We start from the raw sequence: 17,919 nt of genomic DNA on the forward strand, positions 1-17,919 counted from the left end.
TTTTAATAGCCACATCAGCTTTTAGTGTGCCAACAGTGCACTCCATTTGTTACGTGTGCATTTTCTGTCTCTGATGTAACGGTAGGAATAAAAACGATATGCATTTTTCAAGATAAGGACTAAAAGCGGTGGAAATAAAAGTTAGGGATCAAAGTAAGAATCGCGTGAAAATATAGGTACGAAATTGTGGTTTTCGTCTAAAAAATGCCCTTACACTCATAAATTTATGTAAAAATAAAATTAAAGGACAATTTGGTAAAAATACAACTTTAACTCCCACTAATTGCTCAAAAAATAAGTTTACTCCTGCTAATTTTTTTTTAAAGAGACTCTGTTAATTTTCAAATTGTTTTATCCAATTATAAATTATATTTTTAAAATAAAAATTATATATTAAAAAATAAAGATATAAGCTTTTTTTATTTTATAAAATAAGACCACTAAACCGATGTGATATGGAAAGTGTGAGCACGTGATCCTCATGGTCCATGACCTTAATTTAAAAAAATAGCCGCCTATCTAAAAGTCTCAACACTATTTCATTTGTTTGGCCTCACCAGACGTTCTCCAACACCTCTCTCTCTCTCTCTCTCTCTCTCTCTCATATACACACAGAAATGAATCCTAGACTGTGAGTCTTGGTATTCACATTTTTTTTTTCTTTCTTGCAAGAAAGCTTGGAAGAGAAAGCATGGAAGAAGACCTGTTGCCAAGGTCTACAATTAATGCAGAAGACATACCACCAAGTATTGCTGGTTCTTCAGCCACGCCTGTTCTTGTACTCAGCACCATAGTCGCTCTCTGCGGTTCTATGAGCACTGGCTGTGCTGTAAGTATTTCATTCTGTTTACAAACATTACCCTGTTAGGGACAAACTTTTTTCATCATCTTTTCACAATAGATTAAGGTTGTAAATTGTACTGGAACAACATTGTTCTTATACGGACATACCACTAATACCTCTTTTATTACGTAACAATCACAATTGTGGGAAAATAAAAATTATTCCTGACAAAAAAATGTTTTAGGTATCTCAAAGCTCAATTATTTATATTTATTTTTTAAGTATGTTTTAGACTTTTAGTACCTAGTTATTATAACTCTGACTTTACCTCCTCTTGTAGCTATATAAAAGTTAAAAGCCCTTTTTTTTCTTTAGATACGGTGGGGGTTTGGACACCTACAGTGTTTAATGCATGATCCATAGGACCAGCAAACTTGGTCTAAGTCTAACCGTCTAACCAGTTAAATTATGATTGGTTTGTACTTTGTAGTTAGGATATTCATCACCAGCTGAATCAGGAATCATGGAAGATTTGGATCTCTCTACGGCATCTGTAAGTACTAAATTATTTCTTTATAAATTTATTTTTATTGATAAGGTACAACTTTAAACGTGTGACAGAGTCTGTGCAAGAGTAAATGCACATGTCCAACAGATAGATACATGAGCCAAACAATTAATAAACATATAAACATTGTGCCTATTAGGTTATCACTAGACATATATGTGTCTTCCAAATTCATAGATAGAACTCACTTTTAAAAATCGGTCTGCAATGAGAAGGTGTCCAGAAGCTTATAAACACATGATTAAGTTTACATTTAACTAATATGAGACACTAGATCATAACAATATATGTATATGAATTTCACAAATTCACTTATCAATTTACACTGGCCAAAAAAGCATAATAATTTTACACTAATATGCATAGTTTTGCACATATGCAGACATGTAATTGTTCTTCATATATTTTATATTGAATTTTCTTTTTTTAGTCTTTATTCCTCTGATGAATTATATTGTCAAAAGTCTTATAGTTTAATAATACATCTAGTTCTCTCAAAGGAGAAACCTAAGTTGGAAGCCCCCCTCCCTTCCACCAATTTGTTGGAAGGAAAAAAGAAAATTGTACATGTTACTGAACATTGGTGAAGTTCAGTAGAATGAAATGTTACATTTATCTGTTTGGGTAGAGATGTTTTCGTTGCCAATCAATTCTTTATCTATTTAAATTGTTTCTGCCTTGTGCAGTACTCAGTTTTTGGTTCAATATTGACTATTGGAGGAGTGATAGGTGGATTAATAAGTGGAAAGATGGCAGACCTCATTGGTCGGAGAGGTGTAAGTTTCTTTTGTCACATTTTCTAAAAATATGATTTTTTTAATTATTATTATTATTATTATTATTATTATTATTATTATTATTAATTTCTATCATTTCTGTTGACATTTTAATGCAGGCAATGTGGTTCTCTGAATTATTCATCTTTGCTGGTTGGCTTGCCATTGCTTTTGCAAAGGTGTTTGTATTTCCATTCTTTCATTCCCCTAAACAACGCTGCACTTGATGAAATATGTTCATCTTTAGAAGGAATGTCTTCTTAGTTTAGTTAATAATTAATCTGTTAATTAATATCAAAGAGAAGGCATTGTAGAGAGATGACAGTGGAAGCATTGCGAGAGAAAGAGAGAGAAGACACAAGGGTTATGTGATTCGGCATAACAACCTACGTCTACAGTATAAAGCCTTAGTTGGTTAAATTTTTTATATGTGATGCGGTGAATAATACAAAGAACCCTAATAGGGTATATATAGAGACTAACACAACTAATGTTAGCTGTAGATGGACTTTACATTAAGTTGGGCCTCGTAGGCCATATATAATACCAATACATCTTATCTTTAACAAATTCCAATTTTCTTCAGTTACACGTCCATTCCCTGACAAATTGGAATAAAATGCCAAAAGTAGGGACATTGGAAATCATTGTGGTAATATTTATGGTGATTATTCTTTGAATTTGCTTCCATTGGTTCATTATTAAATGTTGTTAAAGGATTAGATCAGTGAAAAAAAATTATTCAAAATTAGCATGAACTGACTGAAGGAAATTACTGCTTCTACATTTTTCTCTACTGGGCTTCAACTACTAATAGAGTTCTGTGCTTGGCATAGACTGCTCTTTGGCTGGATTTTGGAAGATTGTTGATGGGTTTTGGCATTGGAGTTATTTGCTACGTAGTAAGTTTTGTAAGTTTGACATTTTATAATTGATTTACCTATTTAAAAGACAAAAAAAAATAATGATTCTTATAACCAAACAGGTACCAGTATACATTGCAGAAATAACACCCAAGAATCTTAGGGGACAATTTACATCAGCTCATCAGGTTTATCTAAATTATTATGGCTTTAAAATGAACATCCAATTCATTGTTCGCTTACTTACCTTTTGTTACTTGTGCAGTTGATTTTATGTTCTGGACTTTCACTAATGTATTTTATTGGAAATGCTGTTACCTGGCGCACCCTAGCTTTATTTGGTATTGATTTTTCTCTGCATAAATTTAATCAGAAATTAAATTCTAAAAAGATAAATTTTATTCAAATAGATTTTATTTTCAGGTGTCATTCCATCTCTAGTACAACTTGTGGGATTATTCTTTATTCCGGAGTCTCCCAGATGGTTGGTGAGAAATATTACTTGTATGTTGTTTGGATTGTGTGATGAAATAGAATACAATACATGCCTTAATATGTTTTTCGTGGCTTGTTCAACTTGTTAAAAATAACATCAAGTCATTATGTTCACTTTATCAGCTTAAGCTTTTGGGATGCTTTCAGGAGAAACATCTAAACTACTTCTTTTCTTTGGTTTATTTTGTAAAGAAAATATGAGCAGCCATTAAAATGCAAAAAATGATAGAGTATGTTAAATTACCAATTGTCCCAAAAGTTTAAGCTACTAAGATATGGTAAATTTAATCATTTAACCAATACTTCTAACACTCCCCCTCACATGTGGGCCGAAACTACCCTTTAATAGGTGAGGCCCAACATGCAGAAATTTAAATGGGAGATAGAATTGAGGAAACAAGGATCAAACTCGGGATCTCATGCTCTGATACCATGTTAAATTACCAATTGTTCCAAAAGCTTAAGCTATTAGGATATGATAAATTTAATCATTTAACCAATACTTCTAACAGAGTACAATTTCTCCGCAGGCAAAAATTGGAAAAGAGAAAGAGCTTGAAACTGTTCTACAGCGTCTTAGAGGGAAGAATGTTGATATTTCTCAAGAAGCAGCATATATCATAGTAATTTTCCAACTACATGATTTTATGACAGTGTATCAGTGTCATACCCTTAACATTTCTAATTTGTTATGTTTTAAAAAGTTCTTTGGCACAACCACAAAAAATGAGATGTGCTCCTGTCTTTTCATAGGATTATACAGAAACCTTTCAACAACACTCGAAATCTAGAATTTTGGACTTGTTCCAGCAGAGATACACCCATTCCCTAATCGTAAGCCTCACTCATTGTGGCATTTTTACTTTTCATGGCTTGTACAACCTTTTTACATGTTTTATTTAAATTCATTTAGGTTGGACTTGGGTTGATGTTACTGCAACAGTTTACTGGAGTCAATGCAATTTCATTTTATGCTAGTTCTATATTTGAAAAAGCTGGTAAATTAACAGCTTTAAAATTTGTTTCATATAACTAATGATAATATTAAGAAATGAAGGAATGATGATTATTACCTCTTGTTTATGGTAGGTTTTTCAAGCAGCATTGGGACTATCACAATGGCAATTATCCAGGTACTTGGCTCGCCATAACTTTGATTGGATATAGGATTTTGCTTGATACATATAACAAACCATGTAAACAATCTTTTAACAGATTCCAGCTACTGCCTTAAGTGTATTCTTGACAGATAAATCAGGAAGACGGCCACTTCTTATGGTGAGGACATGACAAAATCAACTTTAAGCCTATGGTGTGTAGTTAAGTTGATTGCATTAAAGTCTGGTAACTCTTGTAGGTCTCTGCTGCTGGAATGTGCTTAAGTACCTTCCTTATAGGCTTGGCATTTGCCTTTCAGGTTTCTATTGAAAACAAAATCAAAGCTTCTCTGTCTGTTGTTCTGTTTTCCACATATATGAATGATCATTGTTTAAACGTTTTTGTTCCGAGCAGGGGAACTCCCAGTTGAAGGAGCTCACTCCCATCTTGGTGTTCATTGGGATCCTGGTAATAAGGCATAACCTGAAAGATGATCTTTCCCTTCTCCAGAAAAAGCTAGAGATTTCAAAATATAATTTCTCACATTCTGCCTTATCTACACTTTATTGATCAATTAGAATGTTGGGGCCTGTGGGAATGGGAGTTTCTTAGCTTATTTTGGAAGAAACTCACTGCAATGTTACTGCTAATTGGCGCATTGATAATACGAACTACCAAAAACATGGTACCCTTTTGCAAGAAAAGAACTAAAAACATCTTAGTTGAATTTCTCAGATTTTATCTAATCTATGCTTCAAATACAAATTAGAATGTAGAAGATTTAAAGCAATTAAGTTATTCGAAGATTGAAGGGTTGTTCTACATTCTATAACTTTCAGGACTAAAAAAAGCCTTTTTATCAGCTATTGCTGCAATTACTGCAATGCTCATACTATGAGCTTTATTATGCTTGTGTTTCTTTTAAATCCTTAAAAAGCAATAAAGGGGTGTTTATTATTCTATTTTACTTCACTTCTGGGCTGAGGTTTTTTGACATTGAGATGCTTGTGATTGACTGGCTAATAATCCATGCAGGGTTATAGTGTGGCTTATTCATTAGGCATGGCAGGATTACCCTGGGTTATAATGTCAGAGGTATGCCGATAATTGAATTCCAAATTGATTTAAAAATTTGTTCACAGGAATTTTGCATAAACAAGCGGGTATATTGCTCTAATTCAAGGATGAATTTCTTTTTCAGATATTCCCTATAAATGTCAAGGGTACTGGTGGAAGCCTTCTGACTTTAGTGAATTGGTCCTGTTCTTGGATTATTTCATACTCTTATAATTACATGACTGAATGGAGTACAGCAGGTAATTGTTTCTACCCTATTAATTATGTTATGGAATGGATTAGTATTGAGTATTGACACTTTCACTTTTTTTGTTTCCTGATTACAAACACTTTCAATTTTAGTATAAGTTTCTTTGCTCTCTCTTTCATGATCATACATGGATATTTTTGACATACTACATCAGGAACATTTTTCATCTACACTGGCATTTGTGGTTTGACTGTTCTATTCGTCACGAAAGTGGTACCAGAGACCAAGGGGCGAGCTCTAGAAGAATTACAAGCATCAATTAATCATTTTCTCTAAACAAACAAAGTCAAAGTTCATGTCATTCATAGTATATTATAATTGGAGTAATGTTATTACAAAAATTTGGAAGAAATCGTTAAAAAATTTTAGTGTGAGCAATTATATTTCCATCTTTTAGTATTTGTAAAATTTATAGAGATGACACTTTTTGTTGTTGCAACTATCAAGTACTTTTACTCAGAGTACAAGGAAAACCAACTTTAGACTTGGAGGGGACATTATCCAAGAAACGAGCCATCAATGTGTCCTACAATATAAAGGATATTGTGATGTTGATATTGAGAAACTAGTGGCCCACTTCAGTCTTCACTGCAGCTGCTGCGAAATGACTAATAATAAAAGCTTCTTTTTTTTTTCTTTTTTTCTTTTTGTGCTGAGAGACTAGTAATAAAATCTTACGCTTATCTGTGGTTCTCTCATTCATAGGTGGGCTTAAAGCCTTGAACTGCTTATTTGCTAAAATTTGATTAAATAATGATTAGAACATTCACTAAACCTAGAACATTTTAATACTTTAATCATGTCTGAAAATTAATTGGTTGTTAAAATAATTTTAGACACCCCATTGCTTAAAAAATTCATCACTACTAAAAACAATCTGATGAAAATGACCAAATTTGGGCACAGACACGAGTTCTTTATAATAGTAGTTACAGTTGACTCCAAGTCTGCAGAATTTTATTTTAATGATTATGGTGCAGTTTATAACCCGAGTAATAATAGTTACACATTGTGTATACAAGACGCATAACTAAAACCATGTTTTTAAAAAGATAATCTTAGCTGAAGTGTGTGCAGCAATATACAACTTAACGTGTGTAACAATAATTAACGTTTTAGGTCCCAGCCTAAAGAGATACGATTTTACTTTCTAGGTCCAAGCCTTCACACACGTTATCTTTCACAATGGGAAAGATCGGAAATATTTCATAGCCAACATGCTGGATGATATATGGTACGGGGCAGCCTCATGAATTGAGAGTAAGTAGTTTCAAGCCAGAGTTGAAGATCAAAAGTTGTAGTCTGTAGCTTCAAGCTTCTAATCCAACTTGAACATTGAGGGTCCCTTCGACTGAAATTCTTAAGAATATTGGTGATATTGAGAAAATATATGGGCTCCAAGCCCAAGCCGTTAGGCAAGATTGATACGGGCCATCAACTAGCCATGTGATGTGGACAACGATATGGGCCATGAACCCAATTTCCAAGTACCAAGGTTTGGGCTTATAGTGAAGTGAAAACAGAGATGGCCATGAGCCTCATTTATAGGTCATCAGCCAATTCATGAAGTCAAAGAATATACGGGCCATGAGCCCGTTACATGATATAGAAAAGATGCGAGCCAATGGGCCTATTCCTTGAAGTAAAAAAACTTGTGGGTCATGAGCCCAATTTGAAAAAGCATGAAAGTTAGAAATGAATTTGGTCCTTTTTGGGTTAGAAATGAATTTGGACCAAGATCCATATTTTTCTTGTGTAAAATAATGCTCAAGTATCTTGAATTGCCCGAAAAAATTATACCACTTGGTTTGAGCAAAAGGTGAACTTGAACAATGTAATGAACTTTAATCGTTGATCTAATCAACGACATAAGCGTTCATAAAAGCCACCTAATTTGAATTACTTTTATTTATAATTGTTGCCCTAAGTCCTAACAATAATACTACATATAATATTTTAAGAGCAAGACTTAGGTACAGTACTAGCTCCTTAGGTTCCTATTTTAAAATTTTGTCATGTGGATTTTTTCTCATGAGATGGAAGTGTATTTTTTAGTTAAGTAACCACATGGCTGAATCTTAAAAGAAAATTTTAAAAAACAACACCTAAGATACTGTACTTAAATTTTATCTATTTTTTAATTGTTTAGGTTGTAGACTACTACAAATGAGAAATGATTTTTAGTTATAGACAAGACAAAGCTTTGTAAAAAACTAATCAATAATCATTACTATTTAATAAGCCAAGTGAATTATGGGCAATGAGTTAACCACATGGCTTCTCAATGATTTTTTTTTTTTTTGCTGAATAAAAAATAGGGGGTCTCTAGTATGAGCTTATCGATCCCACGCCACGTGACGGTAATAAGTAATACCGCATGTACCACATGGGCCTTACTAGAGCTATTGCTCGAACTGCTCCTATCTGGGTGCTAGAATAAGGACTCCTATCATCAAGCCACACTCTTGTGTGGTGTTTCTCAATGATTATTAGGCATGACCCAATCTAAATGATTATATAAAGTGTGGGTCCTTTATTAATTTAGTCAATTTGATAAATTTGGTTCTTTATTTATTATTTATTTAGCTTTTTTTTAATTACATGTACCTGAAGCAATTCGTCAATAATATATTTGAATTTTTTTTTTTTTTTTGGGATTCTGGAGCTAAAAAATTGGACTAAAAATCACTAAATAGATATGAGAGATAGAGAGAGTGTGTGGGTCTAAAAAGGACTTTTTAAAAGAAGCTGAGATCTTTGCCACCATAGTATATAATTATATTGTTGATGATATATTTATAATTATAATTATTTTCTTAATTGATTTGTGTTTAATTTTGTAATTTTCTTAAGTGGTTTTGGATGACTCTATCATTATTCATGTTTTAGTTTTTTTTATTTATTTAGTGTATAATTTTGTGAATATTAATACTATGTGTAAGCGCACAATTGCACCTGGCCCCAAGAACAGTGACGGGCTCAGGCCCAATGAGCCTTAAACAATATGATTTGTAGAGTGTGGGCTTGAAACCCAAGTTAGAAGTGTTTGAGGATTAAATGACAAACCAAAGATTGTAAACACTTGAAAACAACAAGGAGAACCGTAAATCAACCTGCTCGGACGTAAGCCGAGAACTGTTCTTATATTATCTCTTTCTCTTTTTTCTCTTTCTTTTTAATTACAAAGAAGGGATCCCCTATTTCTGTTCTAAGTTCCTCCTTAAATACTCATCTTTTTGATACTTTGTACACGTGTTGCCCCAACTCCCCCTTAGCCTAGATATTTCTTTTCTCAGTGCCTTTGAATAGTAGCCAGAAGTTTCCCTTCCACTGTTCAGGTGTCACTTCCCCATTAATGCGGCTAGGGTGGTAGGTGCAGGGTCTTTAATGTGGAGGTGACAGCCTTTATCCTTGGTATTTCCTTACCATCGGTGCTTCTAGGACATTCAAGGGTTTCCCCCCTTTAACCATCGGTCTTGACAGTGTCATTCCCTGACCTTTATCATGAAGTCCCGGGTTCTCCGGTGTCCGTCCGAAGAGAAATTCACCCTCGGCTGGATCCTCGGATCCTCGGCATATGGGCCGACCCGTAGTACTAACAAGTTCTAAACCCAAGAGCAGGTCGGCCTTCCCTAGCATGGCCCAAAGGCCCACATCTCCATCAGGGTCTTTTTACTCCCCACAAATACTATATACACAAATTATTTTACAAACTACGAATATGTCACGCTTTATGTCAGCTTTTAATTTTTAATTGCATTTGAAAATGCCAACTCAATATCTCATACAATCCACATCAGAATATATATTTTACTACAGAAAATTTTATAAAAAATATTAATTCCTAATTTTATTAAAAAAATGAATTAAAAAATCTTGAACCTACCATTTTTATTTTCTTTCACTTTCTCAGCCACCAAACACTTCTAAAATTATCGTTGTCTTCCCAAACCTAAAATCTAGCACCATCACCACCACTGATCTATCCTCTCTTTCCTTTTCTTTTTTCACACAACTAAAAAACCTTTGATGGAGACTAAATTTTTCCTCACTCATCTTATCGGTAGAAACCTTTAATTGATTCTTGTTAGTGAGAATGTAGGCGGCTTTGAGAAGATTCAAGTAAAAGAGGACATTTCATTTCCACCTCTTGAAGTGGGCTCTCTTAAAGCAAAAGGGCTTGTTGAGATCTCCAACTGGCTCATTTGGTTTCGTTTATGTAGGCTCCATGTATTAAATCTTCTTAAAGTTGTTGGTGCAAACACAATGATAATAGAAATAACACAAAGAGAAACTGAATAATACTTCTGAATTTTATTAATTTAAAGAGAGAAATTACACAACACTATTTGGACTAAGGTGCGACACTCGCTCTCTTTTTGGAGATTCAAGCCTTTGGTTGGCTAAACTTTGTAACTAGTGCAAACCTTCTCTGACTTGTTTCCCTCATGATACAACAGCCCAACAAGTGTCATATGGTACCTCCACCCTTCACATTCCCCTTACGCACATATCCAGCCCAATATCTTATTCAATTCATATTAGCCCATTAATCACCATAATTAAAATGAATAAAATAGTCTCTCTCCTTTTCAATGTGCGATTAAATATTTTCACTAATTTCTTATCTTCCATATTAACTCCCACATCTTTACATTTATGTTGTAATATTTATTCATTTTAATTAATTAATATTAAAATGCTCCAACAATTAGCTTAAAAAAAAATTCTTTGATTAACATTTCTTTTTTCTTTTAAATATATATATATATGAGAGAGAGAGAGAGAGAGAGAGAGAGAGAGTAACTGTTATTGTCAAGACTAGTCCCAGGTAGATCACCAAAATGTTGAATTTCTTGGTGGTGGATTGGCCCTTCATGTATAGTGTGATTTGAAGTGGACTGAATGGACCGAAGTGAACCAAATTGGACAAAAATGGACCAAAGTTAACCAAATTGTGCTACGCATATTGCAAAGTGCATGTGTATTATTGCCTACATAATTTACATCCTAATAAATCTGCCATGACAAGGTTTTGTGTGCAAAGAGAGGAGGAAGAGTGCAACTATCCATTTTACTAATTGAACTTCTATGTCAATCATGGAACAGTTGGACATGCTACTTAAAAGTTTGGGCTTCACACAGAAAAATGAAGACTCTCAAGTCAGATGGTTTGTGCTCAATTTTTGTAGGAGCTTGCCTTGGCATTATAAAATTGCTTTTAATATAATAGTATTAATAGGCTGGTTAAAATAATATTATTGCTTTTAATATAATTGACTGATCTCATGGAGAAATTTGTGAAAGTATATATATTTATAAATAAATAAATATATATATATATATATATATATATATATATATATATATATATATATAAGTAGCTTGATCACAATTCAGACTTTTTGTATATATAATTAGTTTGATTAGAACCTACCTTTTATATATATATATATATATATAGCTTGATTAATTACAAGGTACTCAAAGTTTATACAAGAAATACAAGCAAACAAATAATGCTTGAAACTGTCAAGGATCTGGTCACACAGGCTTGTAATAAAAAAAGTAGAAAACTAAAGAAACCCAAATTCCAAAAGCCTGTATCAGATAAGTACATGGAGTCATGGGCCATAGAAAAGGTCTAGTCTAGTCTAGTCTTACTCTTACTCTTCCAATCAAATCTTCTCTTTTCTTCCTATCAAGCTAAGGCTGCCTCAAAAGTCAAAACAATTCCAATAATTCCTTGAAATCTCTTTTTCTTTTTTACAAATTTTACTTCCATTAGAAAGTTACTTATTAGCTCATGAACTCCTAAATTGTCTAATTTCTTAAAACTACCATTCTAAGTAAAAGAATAATTCGAGGTAGTAAAAGTAGCCAGCAAGGGGATTTGTAAAAGCCTGGAGTGCGAATTCTCCCAAGGCGAAAAGTCTAGTGAAGAAGAGGCAGAGCTCCAACGGAGCACAAAGAAGGCTAAGGATGCAAAGGGAGCCTCTGAGTTTGGCTCTCCACCGTCCTATAGAGATAAGCTCGTCGATGAAATGCCTGGCGCTTTTGCACAGGCTTTCAATCTTGACAACCACGAGTTGGATATGTCCACCCCTTCGATGGGTATGGGTGAGCTGGTCAATGGCATGGTGGCTGTCAACCTGACTCCGAACACGAGAAAATCTATTAGGGCGAGATGGAATCACGCTTTGATTGTGAAGGTTTTTGGTCGGACTGTGGGTTTCCATTACCTCCGCTCCAAGGTCATGGGTTTATGGAAGCCAGCAGGGCGACTAGATTGTGTCGACCTTAGGCATGATTACAATCCTTATGAGATTCGGGCTGGTTGAGGATTTTGAGAATGTCATCAAAGGAGGGCCGTGGTTCATTGGGGGTCATTTTTTGACGATTAGAGCTTGGGAGCCTAATTTCAAACCAGCCAATGCAGTTTGTAACATGGTGGCTATGTGGGTTAGGCTACCGGGGCTGCCTTTTGAATACTACGACCCTAGGGTGCTAAGAGAAATTGGTAATGCCATTGGACTGGTCTTGAGGGTGGATTTAAATACAACGTTAGAGGCGAGGGGGCGGTTTGCTCGAATTTGCATTCAGGTAAACTTGGATAAGCCTCTAAGCACGTGCATTCTTCTCGAAAGGGTTGTATAAGAAGTACTCTATGAGGGTATTAACACCTTGTGTTTTTCCTGTGGATGGGTGGGGCACTGGCGATAAGCTTGCCTGTTTACAATCAAGGAAAGGACGCCTAACCCGAAGATGGAGGGGTCAGGCTCACCTGCCGATAAAGTTGATAATAGTAGGGAGGCTAGGGACTGTCCAAATGAGGCGAGTAGGGTGGAGACTGATTTGAAGGGTGATGGGAAGGATACGTATGGCCCTTGGTTGCTTGTTAAGAGGAAAAAAGCAGGTATAAAGTCTGAAGGATCTCGTTATCCCATTCAGGGAGTGGGCGTGGGACGGGGCAAGGGTTTGCTTTAGCATGGTGTTAATCCAACTATGTAGGTACATATGGCATGTGAGAGTTCACCCCATAGTGCTAGTCTTGGGCCTGACAAAGAAAATGAGGCAGTACTTAGGACCGGTCCAAGCCTAACTATGGTTAGAAAAAAGAAAAAGCAACTGGCCTTTTCAACAAGTCAGAAGCTTCGGTCTTCTCAAGTAGCTCCTTTTCACAACTCTGAAGCTGCACCCATCTTTTCTTTTGGTGCTAAGACCAACCCCAAGCACGTGACGCCACCTGCTATTTGGGATTCTGGAGATAGAAGGCCTGGTGGTTCAGATACTCCCCTTGGCTCGGTGAGTAGTGGGAAGGGAGATGGAAGGACTGGAAGGTCAGAAAAAGCAAGAGTGGGAAATTCTCAGAAGGGGTAAAATCATGGTGGTCTCTCTAAGCATGCTGGCATAAATAAAAGCAAGCCCTACCATGATATGGGGATGGTACGATCCGGAAGAGATGCAAGCTTGGCAACACATCTTCCCTTTAACTCCAAAAAGCAAAGTGAAGGGATGGCTTCCTTTGTCCGACTCGGCGTGGATGGAATGGGCTTGCCCTTGGTAGATATTTCTGTCAGACAGTCTGACAAAAGGGGAAGCACAGGTTTTTAGGTGGAGAGCGCTATCGCCACAATCTCTGAATCAAAGCTTGAAAGACTTGGAACTGGAGGAAGAGGACATGGTAAGGAAAATTTGGATGTCCAAGATGGGGGCAGTGAGGTGCTGGGGAAACGTAATTTCCAAGAGTCTGATTCGAGTCAAAGCAACCATGGGGGGGGTTAAGTCTGCTGATTTCATCAAGGGAGTCACAGATGGGAATTTTAAAACACATGGTGGTTCTTGCACAGGGAGTGGGTATCTCCAGGAAGTCTATTAGGGAGTTGGGATGGAGGTTACTGAGCAAGATGGAAGCTCAGAATCTGCATGAAGGAGCCCTGGTTCTTCCTTTTATTGTCCCAATGAATATTTTACTTTGGAACTGTAGGGGGCTTTGAATCCCCGTTTTCATGTCACTTTGAAGAATTTGATCGATATCCACTCTCCCACAATTGTGATTATTACAGAAACTCGCGTTGGGAGAAGAGGGCTAAGGATATTACGGATGGGCTCCCCTTTGATGGAGCTTTACATGCTGACACTATTGGAAACTCGGGTGGCATTTAGGTGCTCTAGAAGTCAGATGCTGTTGAAATTACGCAATTAGCAAAAACGGAACAAGAAATCCACGTAGTGGTTAAGGTATGTGCTCTAAACTCTTCCTGGTTACTTTCTTCAATTTATGCAAGTCTTAGATTAAAGGAAAGGAAATTGTTATGGAAAAATTTAGCTACTATTGCTCCTATGCACGAATTACCTTGGCTGATGTTGGGTGATTTTAATGAATTACTATCTAGTGACGACAAGTTAGGAGGGAACCCTGTAAATCTTAGAAGAGTTTAAATGTTTAAGGAGTGCCTAGACTCTTGTGATATGGTAGATTTGGGCTTCCATGGGCCTCGTTTCACTTCGGTAAATAAAAGGGAGGTGGGCCATTACATTCAAGAAAGGTTAGATAGAGGGTTTGCAAATTCTGATTGGAGAGGTCTGCACCCTGAGGCGGCAGTGCACCATTTAGCCCGCACTCATTCTGATCACTGCCCTGTGTTGCTTAAACTTGATGATCTTGGCCTATCTTATTTATGCAGGCCTTTTAGGTTCCAGCCCATGTGGATGTCACACCCCCTCTTCCCAGGAGTGGTGGCTGACTCTTGGTCTGAGGATGGACCCGTAAATTTAAATGTTGAGAAGCTCACTACTGAGGTTAAGATTTGGAATAGAGAGGTCTTTGGAGATATTTTCCAAAAGAAAAGAAGATTAGAGGCTAGGCTTAGAGGAATTCAATCTAGAATTGCTGACGGGCCAAATCCTTATCTCCTAAACCTGGAATGTCAACTTAGAAAGGAGTATTTTAAAGTTCTCTGATACGAGGAGGAATTCTGGTTTGTAAAATTCAGGTACAATTGGCTTATACAAGGAGATAGAAACACTAAATGTTTCCATACCTCTGCCTTGATTCGAAGAAGGAGGAACAAAATTCTCTGCCTTAAGGACAACCTTGGGAATTGGGTTCAAGGAGAAAGTGTAATTGCTAATCTGATTAGAAGTGGATTTATAGACCTTTTCTCTTTTAGTGCTACTAGTGTTCCTAGGACGAGATGAAGTATGAGCATTTGGCCTAGTTTTCTTGGGCATGATGATGCTAGCACATTATGTACAAATCTGACTAGATTAGAAGTTGATGGGAATGATTTTTCGTGAACTCCAATATCGTCCATGAAAGTCGTCCTAGAGAAAACTAGGAAGATTAGAAACCTCGTCCATACAGGAAGGTGCTTGGACGAGGTTAACATGCTCATGTGACAAAACTGTTGTCTCGTCCAAGATTCGTCCACCTCGATCTGAATAAGGTCGTCCATGGAGGGGACGACCTTCCATAGAAGTGACATGCTCGACTAAAGGATCTCTGGACGAGCCCTTGACACTTGGGAAAATTCCCGTGTACGAGTAACTCTGAATTACCCGTATAACCTTCAGTGACCGTTATGTAAGAAAAATGCAACTCTTAAACGGTTATGGAAGTTATACCCGAACCCTTACACCTCCTCAAATTTAGGGGAGGTTACAAGTTTGATAACTGTTCTTAGGACACTATATAAACGCTCATTCGGGCAAAACAAAGGTACACTTTATATTTCCCAAAAAATTGGAACTCCAAAAATATAGAGAGCAAACTAACTTTGTCATCGGAGGTTTCTTGGCCGGCAACCCCGATCACCTTTGATCGCTTTTCTTTTTTTTCCAGGCCATCGAAAAGAGCAAGTAGTCCTTTCAAGTCCGAAGCATCCAGCCTACTGATTTTCTTCGCATTATCAGAAGTGAAGGAGGGTTTATGGAGTCTTAAGCCTTTTAAAGCCCCATGACCTAATGGGATGCACGTAGGTTTCTTCCAAGCTTACTGGCAGCAAGTTGGTACTTCAGTGGTGAATGAGGTGTTTAAGGTGTTCCAAGATTCCACCATGCCCCCTCATCTAAATGAGACTCTTATCACTCTTATCCTAAAGCATCTGGGGGCTGATTGCCTGGCCTCTTTTAGACTTATAAGCCTATGAAACACAGTTTACAAAGTGGTCACCAAGATCATTATCAACAGGCTCAGACCTTTTTTGCCAAATCTCATATCTCCTCTTCAAACCGCATTTGTTCTAGGAGGAATGGGGTTGGATAATATGATCATTGCTCAAGAGCTTATTCATACAATGACACTTAAAAGGGGAAAGTCAGGGTTTATGGCCATCAAAATTGATTTGGAGAAAGCTTATGATAGGCTTGAGTGGCATTTTATTAAGGATGTTCTTGAGCTTTACAGGCTGCCCCCTCTTTAATCAAGCTCATTATGAGTTGTGTGTCTAGCTCATCGATCTCAATTCTTCTGAATAGTGGCAAACTTGAGCCTTTCTATCCGTCAAGGGGTATTAGACAAGGGGATCCCCTCTCCCCTTATTTATTCATCATGTGTATGGAAGTGCTTGGTTTCTTTATTTCACGAAGATGTGAGGAGAATCTGTGGGATCCGGTCCGGGCTTCTAGAGGTGGGCAAGCTTTCTCCCATCTTTTCTTTGCCAACGACTTGGTTCTTTTTGCTAAAGCTGGTATGAAGAATTGTATTAGTGTGAGAGAGACTTTGGATACCTTTTGTGAATTGTCGAGTCAAAAAGTCAGCCTAAACAAGTCTAAGGTGTATTTTTCCCCAAATACTTGCCCTGAAACCAGAGGGGAGTTATGTGAGGTGCTTGGCATTCACTTGACCTCGAATCTTGGTAAATACTTGGGCTTCCCGATCAAGCATCCGGGATCTACTTCTCAAGATTTTAACTTTGTGGTGGAGAGGGTGCAAAATAAGTTGCAAGGTTGGAAAGCAAACTTACTTTCAATGGCTGGAAGGGTAGTTATTGCTCAATCAGTTCTCTAGACAATCCCTGCCTATGTGATGTAGGGGTGCTTTCTCCCTACCCGAATTCTTAACAACCTTGATAAGGTTACCAGGAATTTTGTATGGGGATCGACGGAAGACCATAAAAAACTGCATATGGTTGCCTGGAAAAAAGTTACCAAACCAAAGAGCCGAGGGGGTTTGGGCATTCAGGAAGCTAGAGGAAGAAATTTAACGCTAGCTGCTAAATTATGTTGGAGGATGGAGAACTCAAAAAATGGGGGCTGGGCTGATGTGTTGAGGAAAAAGTACATGACTGGACATGCTAGAAAGTCCAAGGCTTATACTAGAACTTGGAATGCAGTAAAGACAGGTAGTAACATTTGTGTGAAGGGAGCTAAGTGGATAGTGGGCTGTAATAGCCTGCTTAGCTTCTGGAATGACAAGTGGCTGAACATTGGTACAATTAGGTGCCTCATTGAAGGTCCATTGAACCAAGGGGAGAGTGAGATGTGTGTTAAGGATGTGATTGTGAACTATGGGTGGGATTTAGCTAACATCTCCTTTGTCTTCCCTAAGAACATTTTACAGGCTGTTAGAGCCACCCCTCTTCAAAGATATGCTATGAGGGAGGATCATAGGAGCTGGATTTCCAGCTTAAATGGGGATTTTGACCTAAGAAATGCATATTTATTGGCAGTTGAGGAGAACATGGAGGATCCGGATTTTCATGACAAATGGATTTGGAAGATCCGAACATTGCCCAAAATTAAAAATTTTCTTTGGAAGTGCCTACACAAGAGCTTACCAGTGAAAAGCATCTTGACTCATTGAGGCATTGGCGGTTTGGGGGGCTGTGACAGTTGCACAGGAGAGGAGGAGAGCATTATTCATGTTCTGAGGGACTGTCCAACAACAAAAGTCTTTTGGGAGAACTCTAGCTGCCTTGGCAGTCTTAAGCAATCTTTCACGGACGATCTTGAGTCATGGATCAAAAAGAATGCCACAGGATCCTCTAAGGCATATGGAAAAGATT

The 17,919-nt window shown here is 37.0% G+C and overlaps 2 protein-coding genes across 3 annotated transcripts; both read left to right on the top strand.

Moving 5' to 3' along the window:
* Nucleotides 1-569: 569 nt before the first annotated feature.
* Nucleotides 570-6,476, top strand: LOC142626909 (sugar transporter ERD6-like 5). 2 transcript variants are annotated; one of them, XM_075800630.1, is made up of 18 exons: nucleotides 570-829; nucleotides 1,275-1,337; nucleotides 2,039-2,128; nucleotides 2,248-2,307; nucleotides 2,965-3,030; nucleotides 3,114-3,179; nucleotides 3,257-3,332; nucleotides 3,415-3,479; nucleotides 4,017-4,109; nucleotides 4,240-4,320; nucleotides 4,400-4,484; nucleotides 4,576-4,619; nucleotides 4,702-4,764; nucleotides 4,844-4,903; nucleotides 4,999-5,052; nucleotides 5,620-5,679; nucleotides 5,786-5,900; nucleotides 6,066-6,476. In XM_075800630.1, exons 1-18 carry the CDS (start codon nucleotides 692-694, stop codon nucleotides 6,185-6,187), a joined length of 1,401 nt encoding a protein of 466 aa, XP_075656745.1. In that variant the 5' UTR covers nucleotides 570-691; the 3' UTR covers nucleotides 6,188-6,476. The 2 variants fall into 2 exon arrangements, with proteins under 2 accessions (XP_075656745.1, XP_075656746.1); XM_075800631.1 differs by lacking the exons at nucleotides 4,844-4,903; nucleotides 4,999-5,052 and having other exon boundaries at nucleotides 6,066-6,265.
* Nucleotides 6,477-16,463: 9,987 nt separating this feature from the next.
* LOC142628516 (uncharacterized) lies at nucleotides 16,464-16,922 on the top strand. Its single transcript, XM_075802599.1, has one exon. It carries the CDS (start codon nucleotides 16,464-16,466, stop codon nucleotides 16,920-16,922), a length of 459 nt encoding a protein of 152 aa, XP_075658714.1.
* Nucleotides 16,923-17,919: the final 997 nt, after the last annotated feature.

Source organism: Castanea sativa, chromosome 3 (genome assembly GCF_040712315.1).
Source record: "Castanea sativa cultivar Marrone di Chiusa Pesio chromosome 3, ASM4071231v1".
NCBI lineage: Eukaryota > Viridiplantae > Streptophyta > Magnoliopsida > Fagales > Fagaceae > Castanea > Castanea sativa.